Source organism: Neolamprologus multifasciatus, chromosome 15 (assembly GCF_963576455.1).
Source record: "Neolamprologus multifasciatus chromosome 15, fNeoMul1.2, whole genome shotgun sequence".
Taxonomy (NCBI): Eukaryota; Metazoa; Chordata; class Actinopteri; order Cichliformes; family Cichlidae; genus Neolamprologus; species Neolamprologus multifasciatus.
The window spans coordinates 29,374,100-29,396,427 of record NC_140453.1 but is presented as its reverse complement, the minus strand read 5'-3'; the positions used below and the strand labels follow the sequence as shown (position 1 = coordinate 29,396,427).

The window sequence follows — 22,328 nt, the reverse complement described above, 5'->3', positions numbered from 1 at the left end:
GAAAATTCACAGAAACACAAGTGTAATATTGATAGAGGACAGCGATTTGGGGGAAAAAAGTGCATTTGAGCAACTGGTTTCCTCGGAAATGTGGAAAACCTACTGGGCTCTGTATGTAACAGGAAAGGCTAACATCATATTCAGCTGAGCATGGAAGGAGGACTCCAAGCGATGATGTATTTATGTAAAAAATACTTTACATGTTAGTGTATTTATGTCAGTAAGAGTCTGTCAACAGTCTGCCACAGTTTGAACCTTTTTATGTAGAAGTCCAACCAAGTGATCATTCAAAAGTTTGCATAATATTGGTCTTTTTAATCGATTGTGTCCAAGAGACTGATGATATACGTGCTGAAATTTCTAATTTCTACTAGGCAATGATTATTCTACAAATACAAAAAAAAGGAGTACAAAAATGCACGTTCTCTTCATGTGAGATTTTCCTTAGAAGTGCAATAACTGACAGTTATTGGTGGTTTGTTCAGGTCAGACTTGCCTCAATGCATACATCCAACTTTGTATGAATGGTAGAAGGAAGCCATAATCAATTGCTCAGAGAAAAACTTTGATTCCAGTGAATGGTTTAAATAAGGGTCAATACCCGAGGTATAGGGACCAGCACACTCCTCATCTGTCCATCTGAGTGCTGAGTCATCTGTCTCAACCAATAATCCACCAAATACCCCATGACTCACTTTTTTCCCCCTGACTTCTCAATTATTGTCCCTACTTGGTTCTGGCTGTCTTGTAGACAGCATGTCATGGGGCTGGGGATGTAATTAAATGGAGTGACTCGTGCAGCCTTGCTTGGGGATCCCTGTCGGAAAGTCACAACTCCGCCCATGTGGCTATCTGCTGTTCCAGTGGAGACGGTGCTCCTCAGAGAGCCTTCTGAATCTCCTTCCTGGAGGTTACTCCCAGAGGTGGCACTAATCTTTCTGAGGAGGGCCAGTCTTGCTACTTCCTCAGAGATCACTGGAGCTGTTTCGACTGCAGGTGAGGTACTTGAGTTGGTCTTGTTATTTGATAAATCTTCTGTCTGGACGGTTGCATCACTTGTCTTGCGGGATGCAAGTAGAATGGTTGGCAGTTTTCCTGGAAGAGCTGGTGGCTTTGGCTTTTCTCCATCAGGAGAAGGCACCAGAGGTAATGCATTTGCTGGCAGAGTACTCTTCAAGATTTGAGGTACATCTTCATCCCTGATCCTCCTCCAGGTAACTCCATCTTTTAGTCGAGATGCGGACCTCTGCCCTTTCTTCTTGGTATCATCCTCACTTTTCGCTCTTCCACTTGAATCAGATGAAGAGGAGCGGAGGGAAGAACGACTGGTCACTCGGCTCAGTATGTTTATGCTTGGTGATGAGGCATGACGTTTAAAGGTGTCCTTGTCTTGCTGCTGCCTGAGTCCAGAAAGTCTTCCAGGTCCATTTCGCTGAGCCACCCTGCAGGGGCTTTCAGAGCTTGTTCTCCTAGCTGAGCGTCTTGAAGATAGGTTCCTTTCACTGGATGTTGCTCTTGATAGAGTTGCTGTCTGCTTGTGAAGGCCGGTGTTTGGCCTCTGGATTTGTTGTTTTTGATCTGGATCTCTTACTTGCACCCTTCTTGGGGGTTGCACAGCAGCCTTAAGTTCCTGACATCGGGATGAGCACAAGAAGACAGCTGAAGCTCCAGGAACTGCTCTGCGAGGTGATCCATTCTGAGATCCTGGTGTATTGCGAGCAGAGCTGTCACGTCTCAACATGGTCTTTGATTCCTTAATGAAAGTTAGCTGTCTCAAGAATCCATTGCGATCGGACTCACTGCCACTTGAATGGACAGAAGTCATCCTAACGAGATCAAACCGATTGGCTGGTACCACCCTTTTCCCATTGACCTGGTTTGTTTGTCTACCAGTTGTTTGGTTTGTTACCAGTGGGGACAATGGTCTGGGTTGCCTGACAGAATTTTGCATGAAAGGAATTCGGACAGGAGACTTTTGAGTTTTAGGTGGTGGGGATTTCTCATTTTGATTCACAACAGGAGAGCGTCCTTTTCTTTCAGGAGGACTAGTAGCTGGTGGGCTACTAGCTGGTGTAGCATTCTTTTTCTGGATGGATTTGTTAGTCTGAGCTGGAGAAGTTATCTTCTTCTGTGACTGTTTGGATGGTGTTGAGCTCTGCGATGATCCAGAAGATGAACTTTTTGGTATTCTTGGAGGTGGGGTAGAGCTCCTCTTTGGCAAAGACAGTTCCATATCCTGGGGGTGGCCTAGCCGGTGAAGGCTCTTTGATCTGTGCTGCGCTAGGTTTGGATTCTTTGGAGCATCTGTTTTGGTTGGTACTTTTCTGGGAGGTGGTCTTTGTGATGGAGCCGTCTCCTTTTTCGGTGTATAAATCACTGTCCTGCCTCTGAAAACCACTGGTAAGTTTGGAACTGGCTTGCGCTGTGCAAAGTCCAAAGGTTTATTTGCCTTTTTGTCCTTAGCAAACTTTCTTTCTTTGGGTGTAAAGCTGGATGTTGACATGAATGACAGGACCGACTCAGTCTCTTCAGAGGACGGGTCTTGAGACTTTGAAGCTTGTAGTCCAGTGACCACACAGTTAGCACCTTCTTGTATGGCTCTCCATTCAACACTATTGAGGTCTGACTCTTTATCCCATGCCATGTCATCACTATCTATTTCCTCATCCACGTCCCACCCACAAGAAACCTTGTGTTTTTGTTTTTGAATATTTTCTGCTTTCTTTTTCCTGGCAGCCAACTTCCTTCTCTGTTTGGGCATGGCAGATGTTATGCACTTTTGAAGGAGATCGTCCTCTGAATCCATGCTGACAGAACTTGGCGAGCTTTGCTCTTCGTATTGGCAGTGAATGTTCACTGGCTTTGTTTGCTGTACTATGTTCACTGCTTTATTGTGTCTGTTCTTGTACCATATTTGTTGGGCTTTTGATTTATGATCATCATATTCAGCATCACTCAGTGAACTGAGAGAGGAGCTGAGTGAGTAACAAGCCATTGATTCATCTTTTATCAGATTCTGTTTTATCCTGTGAAACCCTCTGGACTTTGCTTGGGAATTATCTGACCGGCCAATATTTGTCATGCTTCGGGAAAGATTGCTTTTGCATGGTTCTCTGAAATGTTTTCGATTCATGACCTCATTGTCATTGTCATAGAAGCTGTTGCTGTCCTCTGAAGACAATGTTGTTTGTCGGTACATTTTATTTCCTTTTTGTGAACCCATATTGATGTTACTTTCTGTGTTTTGCTTAATGACAGGCAGTTCCAGTTTTCTGATGGGGCCTTGATCTTGTCTCCTTCTTTGTTGATTAGGAGACTGTTCACGATTTTTTTGGTTTGCCACTCTATCAGCTACCTCTTTGCTCTGCATCAGCACCTTCTGAGTGGGAATGACATGTCTGGTTGTTCTGCTCATTTGTATCTCAGGTGAGTAGTTCATCCGGTTGGGTTTGTGGAAATGTGAGAATATTCGCAAGTCTTCAATCCTCTTTGCCTCATCGTTCTGTTTGTTCATCCCTTTAGCTGTGCAGTCTTTAGCCCCCCTCTCCCTCACTGGATATTGCAGTGTTTCATCACTCAAAGATGTCGTGCTTGAGAAGTTGACAGGTGTTCCTTCTGCTGAATCAGTAAAAGATGAATCATCAAATTTTAAGTCTTTTTGAGGGATGACAATTCTTCTCCCGGGACACATTTGGGTTTTGCCATTTGGGAGCATCATGTAAACTGGAAGATGAATTGATTTTCGGGCCTGGGAGTTCAGAATATGAGGAGGGATCGTGGTCATCAGGCAAGGTTTTACTTTTCTCAACTTTGATGGCATTGCTGAGTTGATGCATTCCTTTAAGATTTCTATGTCATCATCTGAATTGCCCTCACTGTATCGCTCCCCATTGTCAGGTCCTTGCTCATCCTCCTCAGGGTTGTCGTTTTGCTGGAGCAGGGGAGTTAATTTAAGCTCTACATCTTTCTGTATGTAGTGCTCGTGTAGAGGTAGAGCACTTAAACTGGAAGCACAAGAGAAGTTCTCAGTGGGTTTTTCCACAGTAAAGTAGATCATTGTGTCCAAATCAGGAGGAAGGTTAAACCTCTCCTTAGAGTCTGCAATCTCCATGAACTTCCGCAGACTGCTTTCCCATTGCCCTGCTATTCCTGTCATCTGTGTTTCTGGCCCATTGGGCTCAACACAACATGGAGTTTTACTTCGACTGGGAGGCATGGTTTGCCCTGGGCTATCAGGAAGATCACTAGGGCTTATTGTTCCATCAATCATTTCACTGCATGGATCACTCTGAATTGAGCTGGCAATGGAAGGAGACTCAAAGCTACCCAGTGAACTGACCGAGCTACAGCGACTCATTACCAGGGGTGTCTCATGGATGTAGTTCTCAGATGAACTAGAAGGTGATCGGTCTTCAGGTATGGCAGGTGAAGCTCCTCTTAGGAACACTTTTTCCCGTTTGGCTGGACAGGGGATCTCAATGGGATTTGTCTCTTTGCTTGGGAAGGTTTTTGAATCCGTCATTAGCAGTTGACTGTCACTCAGATCCTCCAAGGTTTCATCCTCTTCAACTCTCTTCACCATTTCTCCATCTTCCACTTCAATTATTTCTAACGATGAGTCACTTTCCAGTTCATTTTCACTTTGCCCATCCAGAGCTCCATCGCCTGAGGAGAGGGAGGACAGCGAGCTACAGCGAGAGAAGCAGATTGGGGTATTTTCCACAGAATATTTCTGGACTGTCTCCATTGTTCCGATGGTTGGGCTTCTGGTTGAAGTGATTGGAGAAAACTTTGCAATACTCCCTCCTGTCATCACAGTAGGTACCCATGCTTGCCGCCTCATTGCTTGGGCAGCCTGGACATTGATAGCAGTCTTTGCTACACCAAATTTGGCTACACTCTGAATGAGAGGGACCTGTTGATAAGTAGGAGAAAGTTTTATTGAAGTCATGCTGACATCAGAGGACACTTTAGTGGATGCACTAACTGGTGTTTGCACAGGTGGATCTTGGTTCTTTTCTGTGTTTCCATTGCTGAGCTCTAGAACTTTTCCATTTTTGTTTTCAGCAGAATCTCTCTCTGGAATTTCTTGCTGGCTACTCTCAATCAGGGCAGCCGGTCCTACATTAATATACTCTTGATGGGCCACCTTCAGGTCGAGCTGATTGGGTCGTTGCTGTTGCATCATTAGAGCTTTTGGTGAAGGGCGCATCTGGTCTTTGCTTCCGCAGTATCCATCACTGGTGCTGCCGCTGTTCAGACTATCTGTTGATACACTAGTATGGGCAGTTTTGAGGCGCAAGAGGGCATGGGCTCTGCTGAGCCGCTCCCTGTGGGCTAAGCTGCTTGTATCAGAGAGACGGCAGGGGGAACATGACTTTGCCCGGGCTTCATTGAGTTCATCCAGTCCATAAGGCCAGTCTGCCAGGTGGTCCTCAGAGCTTAGGCTTAAACTGTCCTCTGAGGATGTGTGCATGGTGATGTCCTCCACTAACCTGTCAATCTTGGCAACTGTGTTGGTGATCTTTTCTGCTAGCTTCTCTGCAGCAGCAGAGACCACATCATCAGGAGAAGCATGTTTCTTCTCGACAGTCTGAGGCGGGTCTACATCTCTCTCAGGCTCACTATCCCTCTTGCGAAGCTGGTTTTGCAGGAGGTTAGAGTTGGTGAGAAACATGGACAGCATGGAGAAACTCCCAGTGTCCAGGCTACTTGAGATGTTTGGAGCCTCATCATCATCAAAACAACCGGAATCAGATGCGTAATCTTTTGCCAAACTCTCGATGTAACGTAGTGGCTTGTTGAGGGTCAGGTGTTTGGGGCTCTGTTTCTCAAGGGTATCAAAGGTCTCTGCGAGATGTTTGGCATCCAACTCTGCCTCCAGAGCTTTCTGCTTCCTCATGTAGAGTGAGGGCATGCAAGACCCGGGGGATACAACCGCAGTGTCCTTATATTTGAGCGGTCGATTGGTTAGGAGGTTCCTTAAAGCTGCAGCGCTGCCCATGGCTATCATCTTGTGCTTGGAGTGGATAAGATTGCGCAGCATGCTAACGGCCCCGAGGTCCCACAGCAGCTCCTGGTCTTTTGGGCTTCTGGCCGAAAGGTTCCAAAGAGTCCCGCAGGCGTTGCTTACTATGGTCAGGCTGTGGGAGCGCAGGTGCTGCAGCAGAGTCTGGAGGCAATTGTGGTCCCTGAGGATTTGCCTGCGAAGAAAGAAAGAATGTAGAAGGCACTTTAATAACTTTGCTATATACAACTGAAAAATCCCTCTTTTGTAGTTGTAGGTTTTTATGTTTAGTTCAGATTATGTTATTTTATACCACTGTATGGTTTCTGATCATATATCTGGTGAACATCACATTGTATCTCCTTTCTAATGCATCAACGTAATGTAATACAACAATGTCTGAATAAAATCTGATACTTTTTTCTACAAATGTCTCCAAATTCATTTTAATATAATACAGGAATAGGAGGAAGGGATCTAAAAAAACAGTGAATAGAAATCTAATTACAATAGAGCCCCGTTTTTAGGGGAAAATCTGTATAATTTATTAATATCCTGTTGCTGGGGCTTCTGTGCCAGCTCCTCTGTGACATCATACAGATCCATGACTAAAAAAAGTGTTAACCTGAGCACTGAGAGCAGTCTGAAGTCTAAGCAATTAGCTCACTGGGATTCCTTGTACATATGCTCATGTTTAAAGTTTTTACATGAAACGTTTAACACGAACATGGATGGAAATAATTGTTGTCTGGGAACGTTAGATGAGGGTGAAACCTCCGAGTCTCATGAGCACACCTATAGTCTTCTCGTGTGGCAACCAGACTGGACACATTTCGAAGGATTCCTCCGCCGCTCTCGATGATGGCAAGTGAGTTGGTCTGACAGCGATACGTCAGCGTGCTGACCAGGAAGCCCAAAGCGCCATCCACCGAACAGATTGCTACCTTGTTGTCGATACTGTGAGCGGACAGGTTCCACAGAGCGCTCAGAAGACTCTTCAACGTTGACTCCTGCAGAACCAAAAAACACAAGAACAGGTTTCTTAGGTATGACAAGGAAAAATGGTAAAAAGAAAAAAGCTTAAACTTTAAATGTTGTAATAAATTCTGTTTCATTCCAGATTATTCTCTATGATCTTCCAAAATAAAAGCTTCTCCTTCTCTGGGGGGAGATTTGTTTTCATTACCTTGGTGGCCTGCAGCGCGCAGGTCATCAGTGCAGACACACAGCCGATGTCTCGGAGGACTTTCTTACTGCTGATGTCAGCCCTCCAGGACAAGTTCCTCAGGATACTGGAGACCACCTGATGGAGCTCCTCACTGTCGGAGGCCAGCTGGGCCACCAAAGCCTGGAGACAGCTCTTCTTCGAACACAGAGTGGCCTGCAGGAGTAAAATGAATGTATTACTGTAGTGGATCAGTGAAAAGGGCTGAGCCAGATTTAAATGATGCTACTGTCGAAGTAAAGTAAGTAAAAATGATCAGAGAAAATAATGAATTAAAAAGAAAATTTAAGATTTATTTATTTATTGTGTTGACAGCAAAACTATCTGTCCTGATCAGACTTCTGTTGGGACTTTTAGATTAAAGTGATCATTCTGAAAAAGGCAGATTAAGGGAGTGCAGGTGTGAGTGGGGTGCTGCAATTGTTGCACTGCTGTCAGGTAACCTCCTCACAGTGCCTTTCTGTACCTTGTTGACGACATCCCCGAAGGTGAGATTGGTCAAAGCCATCCCTGCATAGCGACGCAAAGCCATGTTGATGGGGTCGTTCTGCATGCCGTACATTTCCTGGTCCAGGTGGATCAGATCTGCCACCACCTGCAGACCGCCTGAAAGAAATAAAAACAAACTCATGTGAAAATACCGAAACACATGCTACAAATCAAAGCTCTGTTGTAGCAAAGATAAACCAAAGTATTTTTAAACTTGATACTTTACTGGAGTCATTCCCAAACTTTGGCCCGAATTCAAATCTTAAATTCTTCCAAAACTCCTTCTAACCTTTACTTTGTCTTAACAGGACCTGGAAAAACTAGTCCATGCATTCATCTTTAGTAGGCTTGATTACTGTAACAGCATCTTTACAGGTCTACCTAAAAAATCAGTCAGACAGCTACAGCTCATTCAGAACTCTGCTGCTCGAGTCCTCACTAAGACCAAAAAAGTGGACCACATCAGTCCAGCTCTGAGGTCTTTACACTGGCTGCCTGTCCGTCAGAGGATAGACTTTAAAGTTCTGATGCTGGTCTATAAAGCTCTGAATGGTTTAGGACCAAAATACATCAGTGACCTCCTGACCCAGGATGAACCTTCCAGATCCCTCAGGTCATCTGGATCCGGTCTTTTATCAGTTCCCAGAGTCAGAACCAGACACGGAGAAGTTGCATTCAGCTTTTATGCTCCTTATATCTGGAACAAACTCCCAGAAAGCCTCAGATCAGCTGAAACACTCAGTTTATTTAAATCCAGGTTGAAGACTCACCTGTTCTCAGCTGCATTTGAATAAAACAACAAATCCACACTTAAGCTTAAATTTCAAAACTTACATTTTAACTACTGATTTTATCTACTGTTCTGATTTTATCTACAGTTTTGTTTGTTTGTTTGTTTGTTTGTTTGTTAATTAGTTAGTTTGTTTGCTTGTTTTAATAAATTTTAAATCATGCTTTTTATTTGTTTTTGTTTCTAATGTCTCTGTAAAGCACTTTGAATCACCTTGTTGTTGAATTGTGCTGTATAAATAAACTTGCCTTGCCTTGTCTTAACGTCTTTTATTACTTTTGCCACGTGACAGCCACAGCTCTACTGTGACTCCCCCAATGATGAGAATTTATATTCCATGGCTTTATTAAATATGTTTGCTATTTAAAATATAAATATTTTGTGGTAATTGCAAAATAAATTCCAAAATTGAATAATAAAAAAATCATAGGGGGTCATATGTTGGGTTTCTCTCTGTATGTATTATTGTAGGGTCTACCTTACAATATAAAGCGCCTTGAGGTGACTGTTGTTGTGATTTGGTGCTGTATAATAAATTGAATTGAAATAGCTGAAAAACACATTAAAAATAAAACAGATCAAATCTATGCATTACAGGAAATAACTGATACTTTCATGTATCAGTGCAATCAGGCATAAAAACAAAAGCACCAACTGCAAACGGGTCCTTTGGGGTCAAACAAACCTAATTCGTTCATGGCTCGTCGAAACTCCTCTTCGAAGGAGAGCTTCATGATGGCGCACATGGCCTGACAGATTTGAGGGTCCACGGGTTCAGGGATATCTGTGGAGAAAAACACAATGTTTAACTTGATCCACATAAGTTTGCGTTATTTTGAACTTGTCGTTTTGGTTTCATCAGATTTACTGGAACTTGGATCACTGGTGGTTTTGTCTATAGATTTATAGATTTTTGTCCTCCACTGTAGGATACAACTAATCTCAAAGAATATACCTCTGACATGTAAGTTTGTTTATCTTGGATAAAAGATGGATGTAGGTGTTGTGATGTCACCCACCAGTTAGTGAACCCCGTTATGTTTTTTGGTTGCTGATGTTCAGGGTTTTTTTTTAAACATGGCTCACCTGTGGTTCTGGTTCCCCCTGGTGAAGGTGTCCCGGCGTGGCTCTCAATCCAGTCCCAGCCACTGTCGCAGTAGGTCCGGATCTGCTCCAGCATGTGCAGGACCCTCATCTCCCGGCGGGCTTGGCCCTCATCCTGCTGTGAGTAAATGATGTTGTGGAGGGCAGCGCTCGCTCTGGACTTGGCCTCACGGCTGCAGCCTGTTGTGGTGCCACCCGCTGCTGTCTCACCAGGACCGCTGCCTCCGTCCGGGCCTTCATGCAGAATCTGGACCAGAAGGGGGACGCAGCCAGACTTTCTCATGGCAATGCAGCTGTCCTGAGAGCTGGAGAGAGCCAGTAGAGTCCGGGACATCTCCTCCTTATCTCTGTTAGCCAGCATGGAGAGCAACCAGAAGACCATCTCCACCTGCGGAGGAAACATCAGTAACGATCTTCTCCACTTCCACCAGCCATAGTTACAAACTATACAATGACAGGGTACGCTTTTGTAAGTTTCACTCTATAAGTACAATGTTGTAGACATTAATTGAGTTTTTCTTAAACATCCTAAGGTGTGTTGTTACCTTGCTACCACCGTCTGCAGCTTCTGTTCCTGCTGCTGTGGCTGATGATGAGCTGCTGTTCTCTGGTTCTCCAGCAGGGGGCTTCTCGGCACCAGAGAGCTGCACACAGAAAGACAGAAGAAGAAAAATGCATAAAGATGGTATCTTTGATCTACTTCTAGTCTGATCTCCACCTTTCGCATATACAGCTATACTTTTTGATTTTTTAAATTAATTTCCTTTATCATTATTTAGAAAAAATTAATTCTATTTTCAGTTCAGTTTTATTTTTATTATTAACATTATAGATGTTTAGCTCAAACAAACCTGTTCAGAACAGGTACTACGATAAACATGGAAGCAGGTGATAAATCTGCAGGTGATAATTTCACGTTTTTATTCATGTGCAGTAAATATTTGTATACATTTAATTTTAATTTAAGTTATTTATAATAATCATCTTGGTGTGGACACATTGATCGTTGCTTCATATGAAGAAAAATTAGTCTTAAAATGTTACAAATGCATTTGTTATGATCCACAAATGTACACAAAGATTCATAAGTGCTGTTTCAATTCACACAAAAATATAAAGCAACATGAACACATGTGAAACTATTTTACAAATGCATATACCCAAACCTGAATAAATGCTGATCATTTATCATTTATAAATTCGGATAATTTTCTCTTTCAAAATGTTTTCTGTGCATACAAATGTCTAAAAAGGTAAAATCCCTCTTGCTCACTTACAGAACCTTAACAACGTGTGCACGAATCGCCTGATATGCACAAATCACATCACATCCCCACGTGGGGTTTTGAGTTCACGCTGTCAACAGATCCACAAATAAAAGCTTCTGTAAAACTGAGACATCCGGGCTTTGTCTGTTTTCCTGCGTTTTTTCAAATAAAGCGAGTGTGTCTTCTAAATAAACAGCAACTCGTCACCCCTCTACTTGGAAAAATGCATTTACCAATTAGAGGCACACGGTGGGCTGTAAATGTTAATATATGGTTTAAATAAGCTGCTGGCACATGCTGATGTGTTCAGGATGAGTCATTAGGCTAACATGAATGTTATAATAAGAAAAGCCATTTGTGTAAGACCCTGCTATTCAAACCTGTGTTTACGAGGAGCAGCCAAGCTGTATGACATGGAGGCTGGCCTTAAAGGAGGAGGAGCTAAAACAGCTGCTTTCAGAGCTGCAGTAAGCTCAGTAGAGCTAAATAAGGATTATTTTGAACCTTGAATCATGCAAAGCTACTCTAGTAGAGTCCAAGAATTAAAAGATTTGCAGAGACAGAGATGAGCAGAATGGGTTGAATATCGCCAGTGTATTAATGTCAAGCTCTATTTTTAATGCTCTACGAACCGATTAAAATATTTTACACATCTGCAGAATTTATATTGAGATTTTTTAGGAAACACTAGACAGAGGACATGTGGATGATGGAGGATCTTTGATGTCTTTGCCCGTATCACAATCTTCTTGCATCCATTTGTTCTAATTTCTTTGTGAGGACCTTTATTTCTTAAGAGTTTCCCCTAAACCAGAGCATGAACCCTAAAACCAGGTCTGACCCTTCACACCTGAGACCGCTGAAGGTCTGCTGAGTCCAGCAGTGAAAACCAGACCCTCCTCACAAGGTCTAAAACTCACACTGGTCCTCACACAGATAGACATCCACTGACAAACACACAGCTTCATTTGGATTCACAGACTGAAACCTTCAGAGACTCCCATCAAAGACCCCCCCCTTTCATCCCATCACCATGGTAACGCCTAGGGGTGTGATGTGTGAGCCAAAGACTGTCTACAGACAAAGAGGTGTGTGTGTGTGTGTGTGTGTTAATCTCTATTTTCCTCCTGAATATTTTTCCGTCCTCCAGTTGGACAGACTGAATCTTTGGCTCAGATCCAAACATCCTCCAACACGAGCAGCTGCAACGTGACGAGAAAATGGCCGACAGCATGCGGCGCAGATAAAACATGATCACTTTCATTCACTATGAGGGAGGACGACCACCTCTAGCAAGACTAAAACACTCAAACACTATTTTGAAACCTTTGTGCCTTAGACCGGCCGTCCAGGTGCTGCACAATCATCTCAGAGTCAGACTGTGAGATGGGCTACTGCCACCATCAGGTCACGCTGAGCTTTTGCCACAAGAATATTATTAAAGACGCCTCTGAGAACATTTTTATGGACTGCTCTTTCTGTAATCTTTTTATCATCTGTTTTTATCCCCTGTAAAGTTATAAATAAAAGACATTCACGGTTCAAATTTGTGAGCAACACAAAATAAATTCCTTCTGTCTCTACTGTTGTCATGGAGACAGATATCTTTAAACCTGGATAAATAAAACCAGGACAGATCCTGATCCCAAAGCAGGAGAAGGGCTGGAAATGTTGTAATTTGGGTGAATTGACCCTTTTAATGAGGTGATATTTGTTAGTACTGTCTGGCATCCACGTCTCCATGTCTGTGGTCTCATTATTCTCAGAGGGAGGCAGAGCAGAGGAAAGAAGCACCGATTCGCTCTCTTTATCTCAGACACACTTGCTCAGCGCCAACCCTGCAGCCTGGCAACAGCCAATCGTAACGCAGCTCTGAGCTACATAAAAAAACAGGTTTCTCTGCACAGCAACGAGTGGAAGCTGAAGAGCAGGAGAGCGGAGCTGCTTAAAATCTGTTCAGTCTGTTTTTATTTGTTCTGAAACAGTTCACTGATGCATTTTAAGAAATAACACAAATGAAAGGTTTTCACCTAATTGACACACAACTGGCAGATCACTGATAAACTGATGGGTCTACAGAGTTTTCAAATAACTTAAGGTTTGCTGCAATCACCAACAATCCTTGTTTATAAAGCTGCATTTCTTTACTCTTATATAATTTTTTATACATTTTTCTAGTGTCAGAAAAAAGTAAAATCAAATCAAAAGGTCCCGAGTTTGTTGTTATAAAGAACCATTAAACTAACAAGTATTTACATTTCAGATAGATAGATATAAGCAGTATCTGCTGGGCTGAAAAATCAGTTAAATTACCAGCGTGAGCTTGCAGATCCCAGCAGGCGGGACATAGGATCAGCTTTGAGTCACTCATTTGGCAGAAGGCTCAGTCCATCTGGACCAATACCTCACAAAAACAGTTTCTTTCCATCTGCAGTTGGAAAGAACTTTTAATTAACATGTTACACTTATATGCACTTATTTTTAATCATTTTGCACATTGGACACTTTGAGGTCCAGGCAGCGCCTCTGATTAGCTGATGCCAGTCATAGTGGACAGCTAGCATCTACAGCTGCTTGTGTCAGCATCCAGGTGTGAATAAGAGGCAACACCTCGAATCAAGTTTAAGCCTTAGTCCCATTTAAACAGGTGACTTATTTTTAAAAAACATTATCCGTGGTACAGTTGCTAAGATGGAAAGTTTAGCTGCAGAGACCAAAACTGGCTGTAAATGTGTTTATTTCTGCTGTAAAGTTGGTCGTTCTAAAAGTGGGTGTTTTTGAGGATTAACTTCCTTTTCAAAGCCGCCACATGCAGCCATTAGAGGAACTGCAGCCTTCCACTCTTAATCTGTGGCTGGAGGCTAATGCTCAGTAAACATGAGCTATCCCATTTTTAAAAAATGCAAAAGTAAGTAATGACAATTAATATGCAAAATGCATCATAAATATAAGATGCCAGGATTTAGTTTTATTGGGAAAAATATAACTGACAGTGACACAAACTGCTACACTTCACTTCACATCTGACCAAATACGAACACTTGACTGATAAATCATTTTTGTTTCGGTTTAGCCGTAAAGCTGCACTGACTGACCTTTATCAGAAATGAGTTTAAAGCACCTTTGAGATACAAACAGTTTTTGCTCAGTTATTGAACTGAATATCTCATTTTCTTATGGAGCACTTGGTTCCACATCAAAGAAAGAAAGTCTGGGAAGAAACATTGTTATTGCTTTTTGTGTTGCACCCAACGGTCTGCTGTCAAACATTTGTTGTGCATAAGGATGCCGACCAGTCGTGTAGGTAAAATAATCATAATAATATTTTAAATTTCAGGCCATGTTGCTGGACTGGACTGCTGTGGTAGTCCAACATGTAGTTTGTGCTTCAGGGCACCAGACCATGTGACTACAGCCATGCAGCTGAACTTGACTTCATATTTCGTCACAGCAGAAGCAAAGTGGCAGCACTCCCCACAGCCAACCAACCGTCTGCTCTGCAGTAAGGTGAAAACATGGAGACAAACTGGTTGAACCAGAAACCAGTTCAGAAATGCAAGAAAACCAGAGGGAGACACAGATTTACAGCAGAGAGAGAGTGTGTGTGTGTGTGTGTGTGTGTGTGTGTGTGTGTGTGTGTGTGTGTGTGTGTGTGTGTGTGAGGCTTTGGTGTTTTCTTTTCTTTTCTTTTCGTGGTTCGCAAATGAAAGAAGAAGAAAGGTGAAGCAGATGTGAGTATTTCAACGAGACGCTGTAGTTAGGAGTAGATTATTGGATGAACTCCAAACAAGCCTAAACATGACCTGAGATTTACCAACTACGTATGAACGCGCTTTCTGTTTCTGTGTGATCTGGATTCAGAAAATCATATGATTCAAGTATTTCTTCAAAAGGACCGAATCAGCTGTTCAGACAGGAAATGGTCGTATTTTTAAATGTAGCAGACTGAATATTAATATCTGTCATTCAGAGCTCAGGAGAAATTTACCAGTTACTTTTTTTCTGTCCAGAAGAAACATTTTAGTTCCTGAAAGCTTTTTAGAGAACATGTATTTTGTTATTTGTCATTGTTTAGCTAAAATTAGAGGGGAAGTAGTCTGAGCAAACTACCCCGGGTTCCCCTTTCACCAGAAGGGATTTAAAATCCTTACTTTGACCTGGAAAATCTCCCTGTGGAGGCATCCAGATGGTCAGACACTTGAAGAGCCCAGCTGTCTCCTTAAAATCCTTTTATTAGCAGTGCTACAGTCAGAAATCAAACGTGTCATTTCCACACATATCTGCTTGTACAGGTGATCCCCACAGCCTAAATATCAATATCTTAAAGATTGCTGTGAACACGTCACAAGGATTTAAGAGTTTCACAGAACAACAAAATGAGCCACAGTGAAAAACCTTCAGAGCAACAGGATGAGACAGAGACTGAGATACACGAGGACGACAAACTTCACCCAGAGGACTGTAACGGTAAAGACGATCAGGTGAGAGATTCACTCAAGACGAGTCAGACGGAGAAAAGGTCGGTCAGCCCGCTCACTCTTTTCAAAGAGGACTTGAGCCAGTTCAAGGAAGGACTGTTGAAAGTGTTCAAGGACAAAGACACAAATCCTAAAACAACACAGCCGCCAGAAAAGCCGATCAGCACTCTGACTCTGCTCAAAGAGGACTTGAATAACTTGAAAGAAGACATCTCCAGCATCTTCAGAATCGGCCTTTCAAAGGAGCATGAAGACAAAGATGCTGCTGCAAAGCTAGATTCCTCCAACGCTGTCAAGATAAAAGCTGAAAGAAGTGACGAGTCCTTCCTGAATCTGTTCAAGAGAGGAAATCTTTCAAAGATTACCCCCAAAACAAACGGTAGTCAGGAAGTTAGGAAGACGCTCCCAGTAAAGGCAGAGGAACAAACGGATGATGGATTTACGAACCAAAACCCAGTTAGCACCGAGGAAACTAATAACAATACGACGGAGAGGCCGAACGACTCAGACGACAGCAAGCTGGAGGCAAATGTTTCCCAGGAGGTGACTGAGAGGAGGAAGGCTTCCTCTGAAACACAACGGAGCCAGGAGGCGATGCATGCATCAGAGAAAGGTGCGTCCTGCTTTACCCCCCCACATGTTTACAGTCAAACTCTAACACAACTTCTGGATTTTATTATTTTGTCATATTCATATGTGTGTTTGTGTGTCTGATGAAAATTGAAGCTAAATTAAATATTTTTCAAATGAATCAAATCTGCTGAAGTTGTTTAAACAATTAGATTAAACAGATGGATTGAAATCATTTGATTAATTTGAAACTCGTCTTGTGTATTCATTTATTTTCTTCAGTTGATCAGTTAAGTGAGAACGGGAAGGGGGGACATGACTCGTCAGCGGCGTCAGGAGAGGAAGAGTATGAACCTTTGATGTCTAGACTCACTTTGATCGCTGTGGGAAACACCGACAAAGCAGACCTCAAGTGAGCCAAACCATTTCAAACATTCGATCTTCAGATAGATGTTATTGCAACGCTGATCAGATGTTACGTGTTTTTGATGCTGTGACTGTTTCTGGTCTTTTAGGGAGTTGCCAGGAGGACACCTGTGGGCACTGAAAAACTGTAATTGTACCTCTGCTTCTTTAATGCCTCTGTGTCTTTAAAGGCGACTTTAAAACCTTTTGATTTCCAATACTTTTTTTTCTACACAATCTCCTGGTGATGTTCTCCCTGAAAAATAGTTCCAATCTAGCTGTGAAATTCTGGGATATTTGACGGGGTGGTGTTGCAGCCTATAATCATTAATTACTGACTTTAATTTCCTTCAATAAAAAACACTTTTTAAAGTAAATAAGACGATTAAATGTAATAACTCATTCTGAGAATGGCTGTTCATGAGGGGGTCATGTCCCAAGCTAATCAGCTTCTCCTGTTTCACCTTCAGTTGCCCACTACCTGACCCTTGACCCCAACACTGCCAACTCTGAGATCCTTCTAACTGACAGTAACAGGAAGGCAACTCGTGTCTGGTCAGAGCATCAATACTCAGAGCATCCGGAGCGGTTTGAGTGCTGTCCTCAGGTCCTGTGCAGGGAGGGACTGCTCGACAAGGTGTACTGGGAGGTGGAGTGGAGAGGCGGCGCTGACATCGGTGTCACCTACAACAACATCTCTCGAGATGGAGACACGGTGAACTGCCTGCTGGGACACAACGAGCGTTCCTGGACTCTGGAGTGCGCAGAGGGAAGCTACACTCCGTGTCACAACAGAAAGAGGTTAAAGTCGCTCTCACCCGAGAACTTCACCCACAGAATTGGTATCTACCTAAACTGGCCTGCAGGCGCTCTGTCCTTCTACTGCGTCTCTCAGGACATGATGGTCCACCTCCACACTTTCAGCTGCACCTTTACTGAGCCACTGTACCCGGGCTTCTGGGTGTGGGCGTACAACGGCTCAGTGTCTCTGTGTCATGTGGAGTTAGAGTGGGAACATGCACTGAAGTGACAACAGGAGGACCCCAGGATACCCAGATGAGGCTGAGAGCATCATGTGGAGTTATTCATCAGTGTTACTCATTGTTGGAGCAATGCAGTCTCCCTCCATGCTGTAGGAGAACTTCTGAGGGGAGTGGGACGATGGGGCGGGGCTTCAGAGGTAGATTGGGGGCGGGGTTTCAGAAGTTGGACAATGCAGTGAGAGCAGAGATGCAAAAACGATACCCACAGCTTTGCAATGTGATGAAACATCAAACTACATTGATATAAACACGACTTCCTCATTCTGTCTGAATTTATGCTGATATCGTTTCAAAATCACGACACTGGATCACAGCAATCATGAAAAACTTTCCTCCTTTTTTCTAGCAACAGATTTTTACACATTTCTGTTGTTGGTCACCCACAAGAAAAAAATCCACCAGCATCAGACACCAGAAGCCTCAGCTGACCAATCACAGCTCTTATAGTCGCCATGTGACATCTCTGCATCCAATTAAAGCGTCTACACATTTAATGCACAAATGTGGATCCACACACTGCTGTGTGTGTGTCAGAGTGTACAGCATACCTGCAGCTGGCTCTCCTGACTCCCTCGGGCCTCCTGCAGCTCTTTCTCCAGCTGCTCTAGACGAGCAACACGCTTCTGCAACACACACAGACACACACCTTTCAGATGCATCCAGATGTGTTTTTTCCACCAGCAGTTGTCGCTGACACATCTCATTGGCAGAAATCTCTCATCGCTGTAGTTTATAATCGAATTATTCTGATATGTCATCATGAATACTGGGACTGATGACTCAAGCTGTGGATTTGCACTTTATTCAAGGCCCTTTTGTTCCCACGACGAACCCTCTGTGTGGATTAGGCTTCTCACAATAATCCACTTCAGTTATATTACTGTGATATCCAGGGTTAGAAAATGATGTGCATGTCTCATCAAGAGTTATATTTGATATGGGGTTTCTGAGAGATTTGCCTACTATAAGATACCTGTTCACAGCAGCTGTTTAAATGCATGGAGGCTTTAACTTTGCTTCATTACACATGTGAACTCTTTGTGATGTGGACGCTAACACAGGTGGGTAAAGCAGCTGCCTACTAGGCCTCACATCCACATGCTGGCAGTTACTGAAGTTGACCTGTTTGCTGTATTCGTACTGTTGGTGACACATTTCAGTGCAGTTATGTGACAGATAATCGGACATACTGTGAGGTTAATTATACTAATTATAAAGATGTGTGAGAAATTCTGGTGGTTACTTAGGACCGGAGATGGGCAGTAACGCGCTACAGATTACAGTAACGCATTACTTGTAACGTGTTACTGTAATCTGATTACTTTTTTCAAGTAACGAGTAAAGTAAGGGATTACTATTGCAAAAACGGTAATTAGATTACCGTTACTTTCCCGTAGGAACGCTGCGTTACTGCGTTACTAAAACCGTGATTTTTTTGCGAGAATGTCTCATGACAGTGACGTCAGCGAGTGCGACGTTCGTGACAACAGCTGTGTGCAGATTAGTGATGGGATTTCCGGCTCTTTTTAGAGATCCGGCTCTTTCGGCTCGGCTCACTAAAAAGAGCCGGCTCTTTCGGCTCCGAACCGGCTCTTCAGGTTGTTTTGTTGCTTTAATTATTTAATCATTAACAATAATATCAAATTATGCAGAAAAGGAATTACTAATGTAAAAAAGTGGTTTTATTTATATATGTTTATATATGGCCCCTAGAGACAAAGCATGTACAAACTCTAAAGCATATACAAACTCCAAAAAGCACGTACAAACTCCAAAACACATTTCTAGCGTTTACTGAACTTCCAAAGCAGAGCTACCCAGATCACTTAAATTACACAATTGAAAGCATGTGTGTATTGTTTGTGTATTTATAGACAAGCACTCATATTTATTCAAATAATTTTAAAAAAAAGTTCATTTACCTGTTACTACCACACACCAAATCCGGTTGTTGATACTTCCTGGCTTGTGTAGCCACTAGGTAACAAAAGCTCAACACTGCGCCCTAGAAACCTGGAGCACTTCTGTTGTCTTTTGTACGTGTTTTGGAGTTTGTACGTGCTTCTGAGTTTTTACGTGTTTTGGAGTTTTTACGCGTTTTGGACATTGTACGTGCTTTGTCTCTAAGGTCCACCATAAATATACTTTATTTATTCACTCCACATAAAATGTAATAAATAAATCATATAATACAAAAAACAACTATTTACATTTTAAACTTTTAACTATTTAAATTTTCAGCTTTTTCCTTTTAAACAAATTTAATGTGAAACAACACAAAACACTGCAAACTACAACACAACTAAATATAAATTAAAATATTAAAACAAAAAGAAGATGCACATTCTCTGTCATATGGGCCTGCATGATTTCTGAATCCTTTATCATCTGCAACTGAAAATAGTGGATGATTACTATACCTTTCTAATGTGACATTGTTGTCCCTCGCTCTCTTTCTCTCTGGCTCTGTTCCTGTGCTACTGCGAGTGTAACTCCCCCCTCTGCCCAGCGCAAAGTACAGGCCGCTAGTGATGTGCGATACCACTGATTTGCTTTCCGATCCGATACCAAGTAAAATTCAGGGTGGTATCGGCGATACTGATCCGATACCAATACTTTGTACAAAACCTTTTTTTTTTACTGTATCTTTTATTGTATCTCAAATTATAGCTTCATAATGATTACAGGACATCAGATTACTTGTTCTTATCACTTAATAATGCAGAATTATCATACAGCATACAGAAAACTAAAGTTGTGGCTATTTGGGCACGTTGCCTGCCTGCAGCATTAAAGGACTCCGTGAGAGACGTCTGTCTCGCCCTGGCAGCACCTGTCCCTCTCCTCCTCTTCAGTTCGCCTCAACATACGCTTGTCATATTCTGTGATATGATTTACTCTGAGGTGTTTGACAAGGTAAATGGTGTTGCCACAATACCTCACTTTCTTGCCACATGTATCACAAACCGCATCTTGGCTGTTTGTGGAGGTAAAATACGTCCGCACATGACTCCATTTACGCCCAGCCATTGTTGTGAGTGCGCACGCCAAGGGGCTGTGACACATTTATAGAGCCGTATTTCGCACATGACTATTAAAGGCGGAAGAGGAAGTAGTTCCTTCCAATGTAGAAAATCCAAATGATATAGTTTCTTTCCACTCTGTTCCTGTTAATGATAAACTACAAATTTACCCTACATTACTAAAATATCGATATGTTAATATGAGAATCGATTCTAGAACATAAATGACTGGTATTGGAGGAATCGATATTTCAGTATCGATCCGCACATCGCTACAGGCCGCGCATGCGGAGTTTAGCGGAAAAAAGGGCGAGAGAGAGGGTGAGAGAAAGGAAAAAAAACAAACCAAAAAAAACCTCACGGCTCCCAATAAGGAGCCGGCTCGCATCGTTCACTTCAAAGAGTCGGCTCTAAGAGCCATTTCGTTCGCGAACGACCCATCACTAGTAGCTACGACGTAATGGGAAACTCACAGAGAAACTCGCGGATTCTTCCACTGACCGCTGCACACCTGCACCAGGGTAACCCTCCGCCTACCCCACTCCTGCTTTACAGGTGAAAATAGAGCAACAGGACCGCTAGTCTTTGACTTTATTTATTTTCTGCTGTGTTTTACTTGCATCTATTTGAAAGACTGAGTGTAAACACAAAAATATATATATATATTTTATGTGCTGGAATGTGCAGAAAATAGGTTTAAATGTTAAACAAATTTCTTCCAGTCAGAGAATGTTGCAGATAATTAAATTTTATAAAGTTAAAAGATTAAAACTAATAAAACAAGTTTTAAAAAGAGACTTTTCCATTTGATTACATTTTGTATGATGATTATGCAGAAAAAGTAGAATTGGGCTGAAAGATCTATCACTTTATCACCTATTCAGGTTGTAAATCGTGTTTTTAAAAAGTAACTAAGTAACTAAGTAATTAATTACTTTTGAAAATAAGTAATCAGTAAAGTAATGGAATACTTTTTTGGGGAAGTAATCAGTAATTAGTTACTGATTACTTTTTTTCAAGTAACTTGACCAACACTGCTTAGGACTGACTGGCAGGTGTGTGTTTGTGTGATGAACCTACACGTTTGGGCCAAACTCAGACAGCACCAGCTGGTAACAGTTTATCCAAACATGGCTACAGCGGTGGCCAAACTTCAGAAACGGACTTCATAAAACTATGGAAATGTCCAACGTTTGGCTTCTTTCAGTTGTTATTTAGCAAACTGAACTCACCTGCGTCCTGTGAACCACCTCATCACTGGTGCCGAAGCGTTCCTCCATCACAGACCGGATCTTCTGAGCGTCGAACTCCAGCTTCTGCCGGATCATGTCTATCTGTAGTGAAAACTGTAGCAGCAGAAACACACCGAGGTCAGAGGTCAAAGGTTTCTCTGATTACTGGACAAAATAACAAGTCCATGTATGAGTAAAAACACCCAAAGCTTGCATTTCTGTGGTTATATCCTTTATTATATCAATAAACTCTCACCGTGTCAATGCGTGGCAGCTGGGCCAGTTTCTGTGACAGCTCCTCAAGCTGGCTGAAGAACCAGCAGCGCTCCCTCTCTTCTCGGTCAATTTCCCCCAGCAGGAGGTCCCTGTAGAGAGTTGTAACCGTTATTATTATATTATAACCATACATCATAACACTGACAGGCTAAAACCTGATTAGCATCAAGTAAGGCGGAGCTTATTGCCATTCGTTTGGTGGCTACATCAGATGAAAACCTCTTCATCTTAACTACCATGGAACACGTTACATTAGCCTGCAGGTCTAATTTCATTTCACAGTTAAACACTACTTATATTGTGTTATTATACCTTTCACTGTTTTAAATCTTAAAAAATAGCTGATTAATCAGCTCTCTGAAGACAAAATAGTTGTTACAGTGTTGCTTTTAGATTTTCTAAGGACGTTTACCAAAAG

General features: G+C 42.4%; 2 protein-coding genes across 3 annotated transcripts in view; one reads left to right on the top strand and one right to left on the bottom strand.

The window, feature by feature from the left end:
• Positions 1-269: 269 nt before the first annotated feature.
• The window catches only part of apc2 (APC regulator of WNT signaling pathway 2), a 43,043-nt gene continuing 20,984 nt past the window's right edge, over positions 270-22,328 (bottom strand). For both annotated transcript variants that reach the window (XM_085134015.1, XM_085134016.1), the window contains 10 exons: positions 21,891-21,999; positions 21,635-21,748; positions 17,928-18,002; positions 10,161-10,259; positions 9,598-10,003; positions 9,197-9,295; positions 7,699-7,838; positions 7,194-7,388; positions 6,803-7,017; positions 270-6,203 (listed from right to left, as the gene is read on the bottom strand). In XM_085134015.1, the coding sequence (XP_084990141.1) occupies positions 692-6,203; positions 6,803-7,017; positions 7,194-7,388; positions 7,699-7,838; positions 9,197-9,295; positions 9,598-10,003; positions 10,161-10,259; positions 17,928-18,002; positions 21,635-21,748; positions 21,891-21,999 (6,964 nt within the window). In that variant the 3' untranslated portion in view covers positions 270-691. The remainder of the gene's footprint in view (positions 6,204-6,802; positions 7,018-7,193; positions 7,389-7,698; positions 7,839-9,196; positions 9,296-9,597; positions 10,004-10,160; positions 10,260-17,927; positions 18,003-21,634; positions 21,749-21,890; positions 22,000-22,328) is intronic.
• Positions 14,516-17,505, top strand: LOC146502376 (uncharacterized). The gene is made up of 5 exons (XM_085134018.1): positions 14,516-14,614; positions 15,176-15,974; positions 16,214-16,343; positions 16,447-16,484; positions 16,807-17,505. The coding sequence occupies exons 2-5, from the start codon at positions 15,260-15,262 to the stop codon at positions 17,364-17,366; spliced, it is 1,443 nt and encodes a 480-aa protein (XP_084990144.1). The 5' UTR covers positions 14,516-14,614; positions 15,176-15,259; the 3' UTR covers positions 17,367-17,505.

Bases quoted from the DNA above. Each gene is read 5' to 3' on its own strand.
- LOC146502376 (XM_085134018.1), top strand. From the start codon at position 15,260: ATGAGCCACAGTGAAAAACCTTCAGAGCAACAGGATGAGACAGAGACT. The intron at 16,344-16,446 runs GTGAGCCAAACC...CTGGTCTTTTAG, and splicing joins ACCGACAAAGCAGACCTCAA to GGAGTTGCCAGGAGGACACC. The intron at 16,485-16,806 runs GTAATTGTACCT...TTTCACCTTCAG, and splicing joins CCTGTGGGCACTGAAAAACT to TTGCCCACTACCTGACCCTT.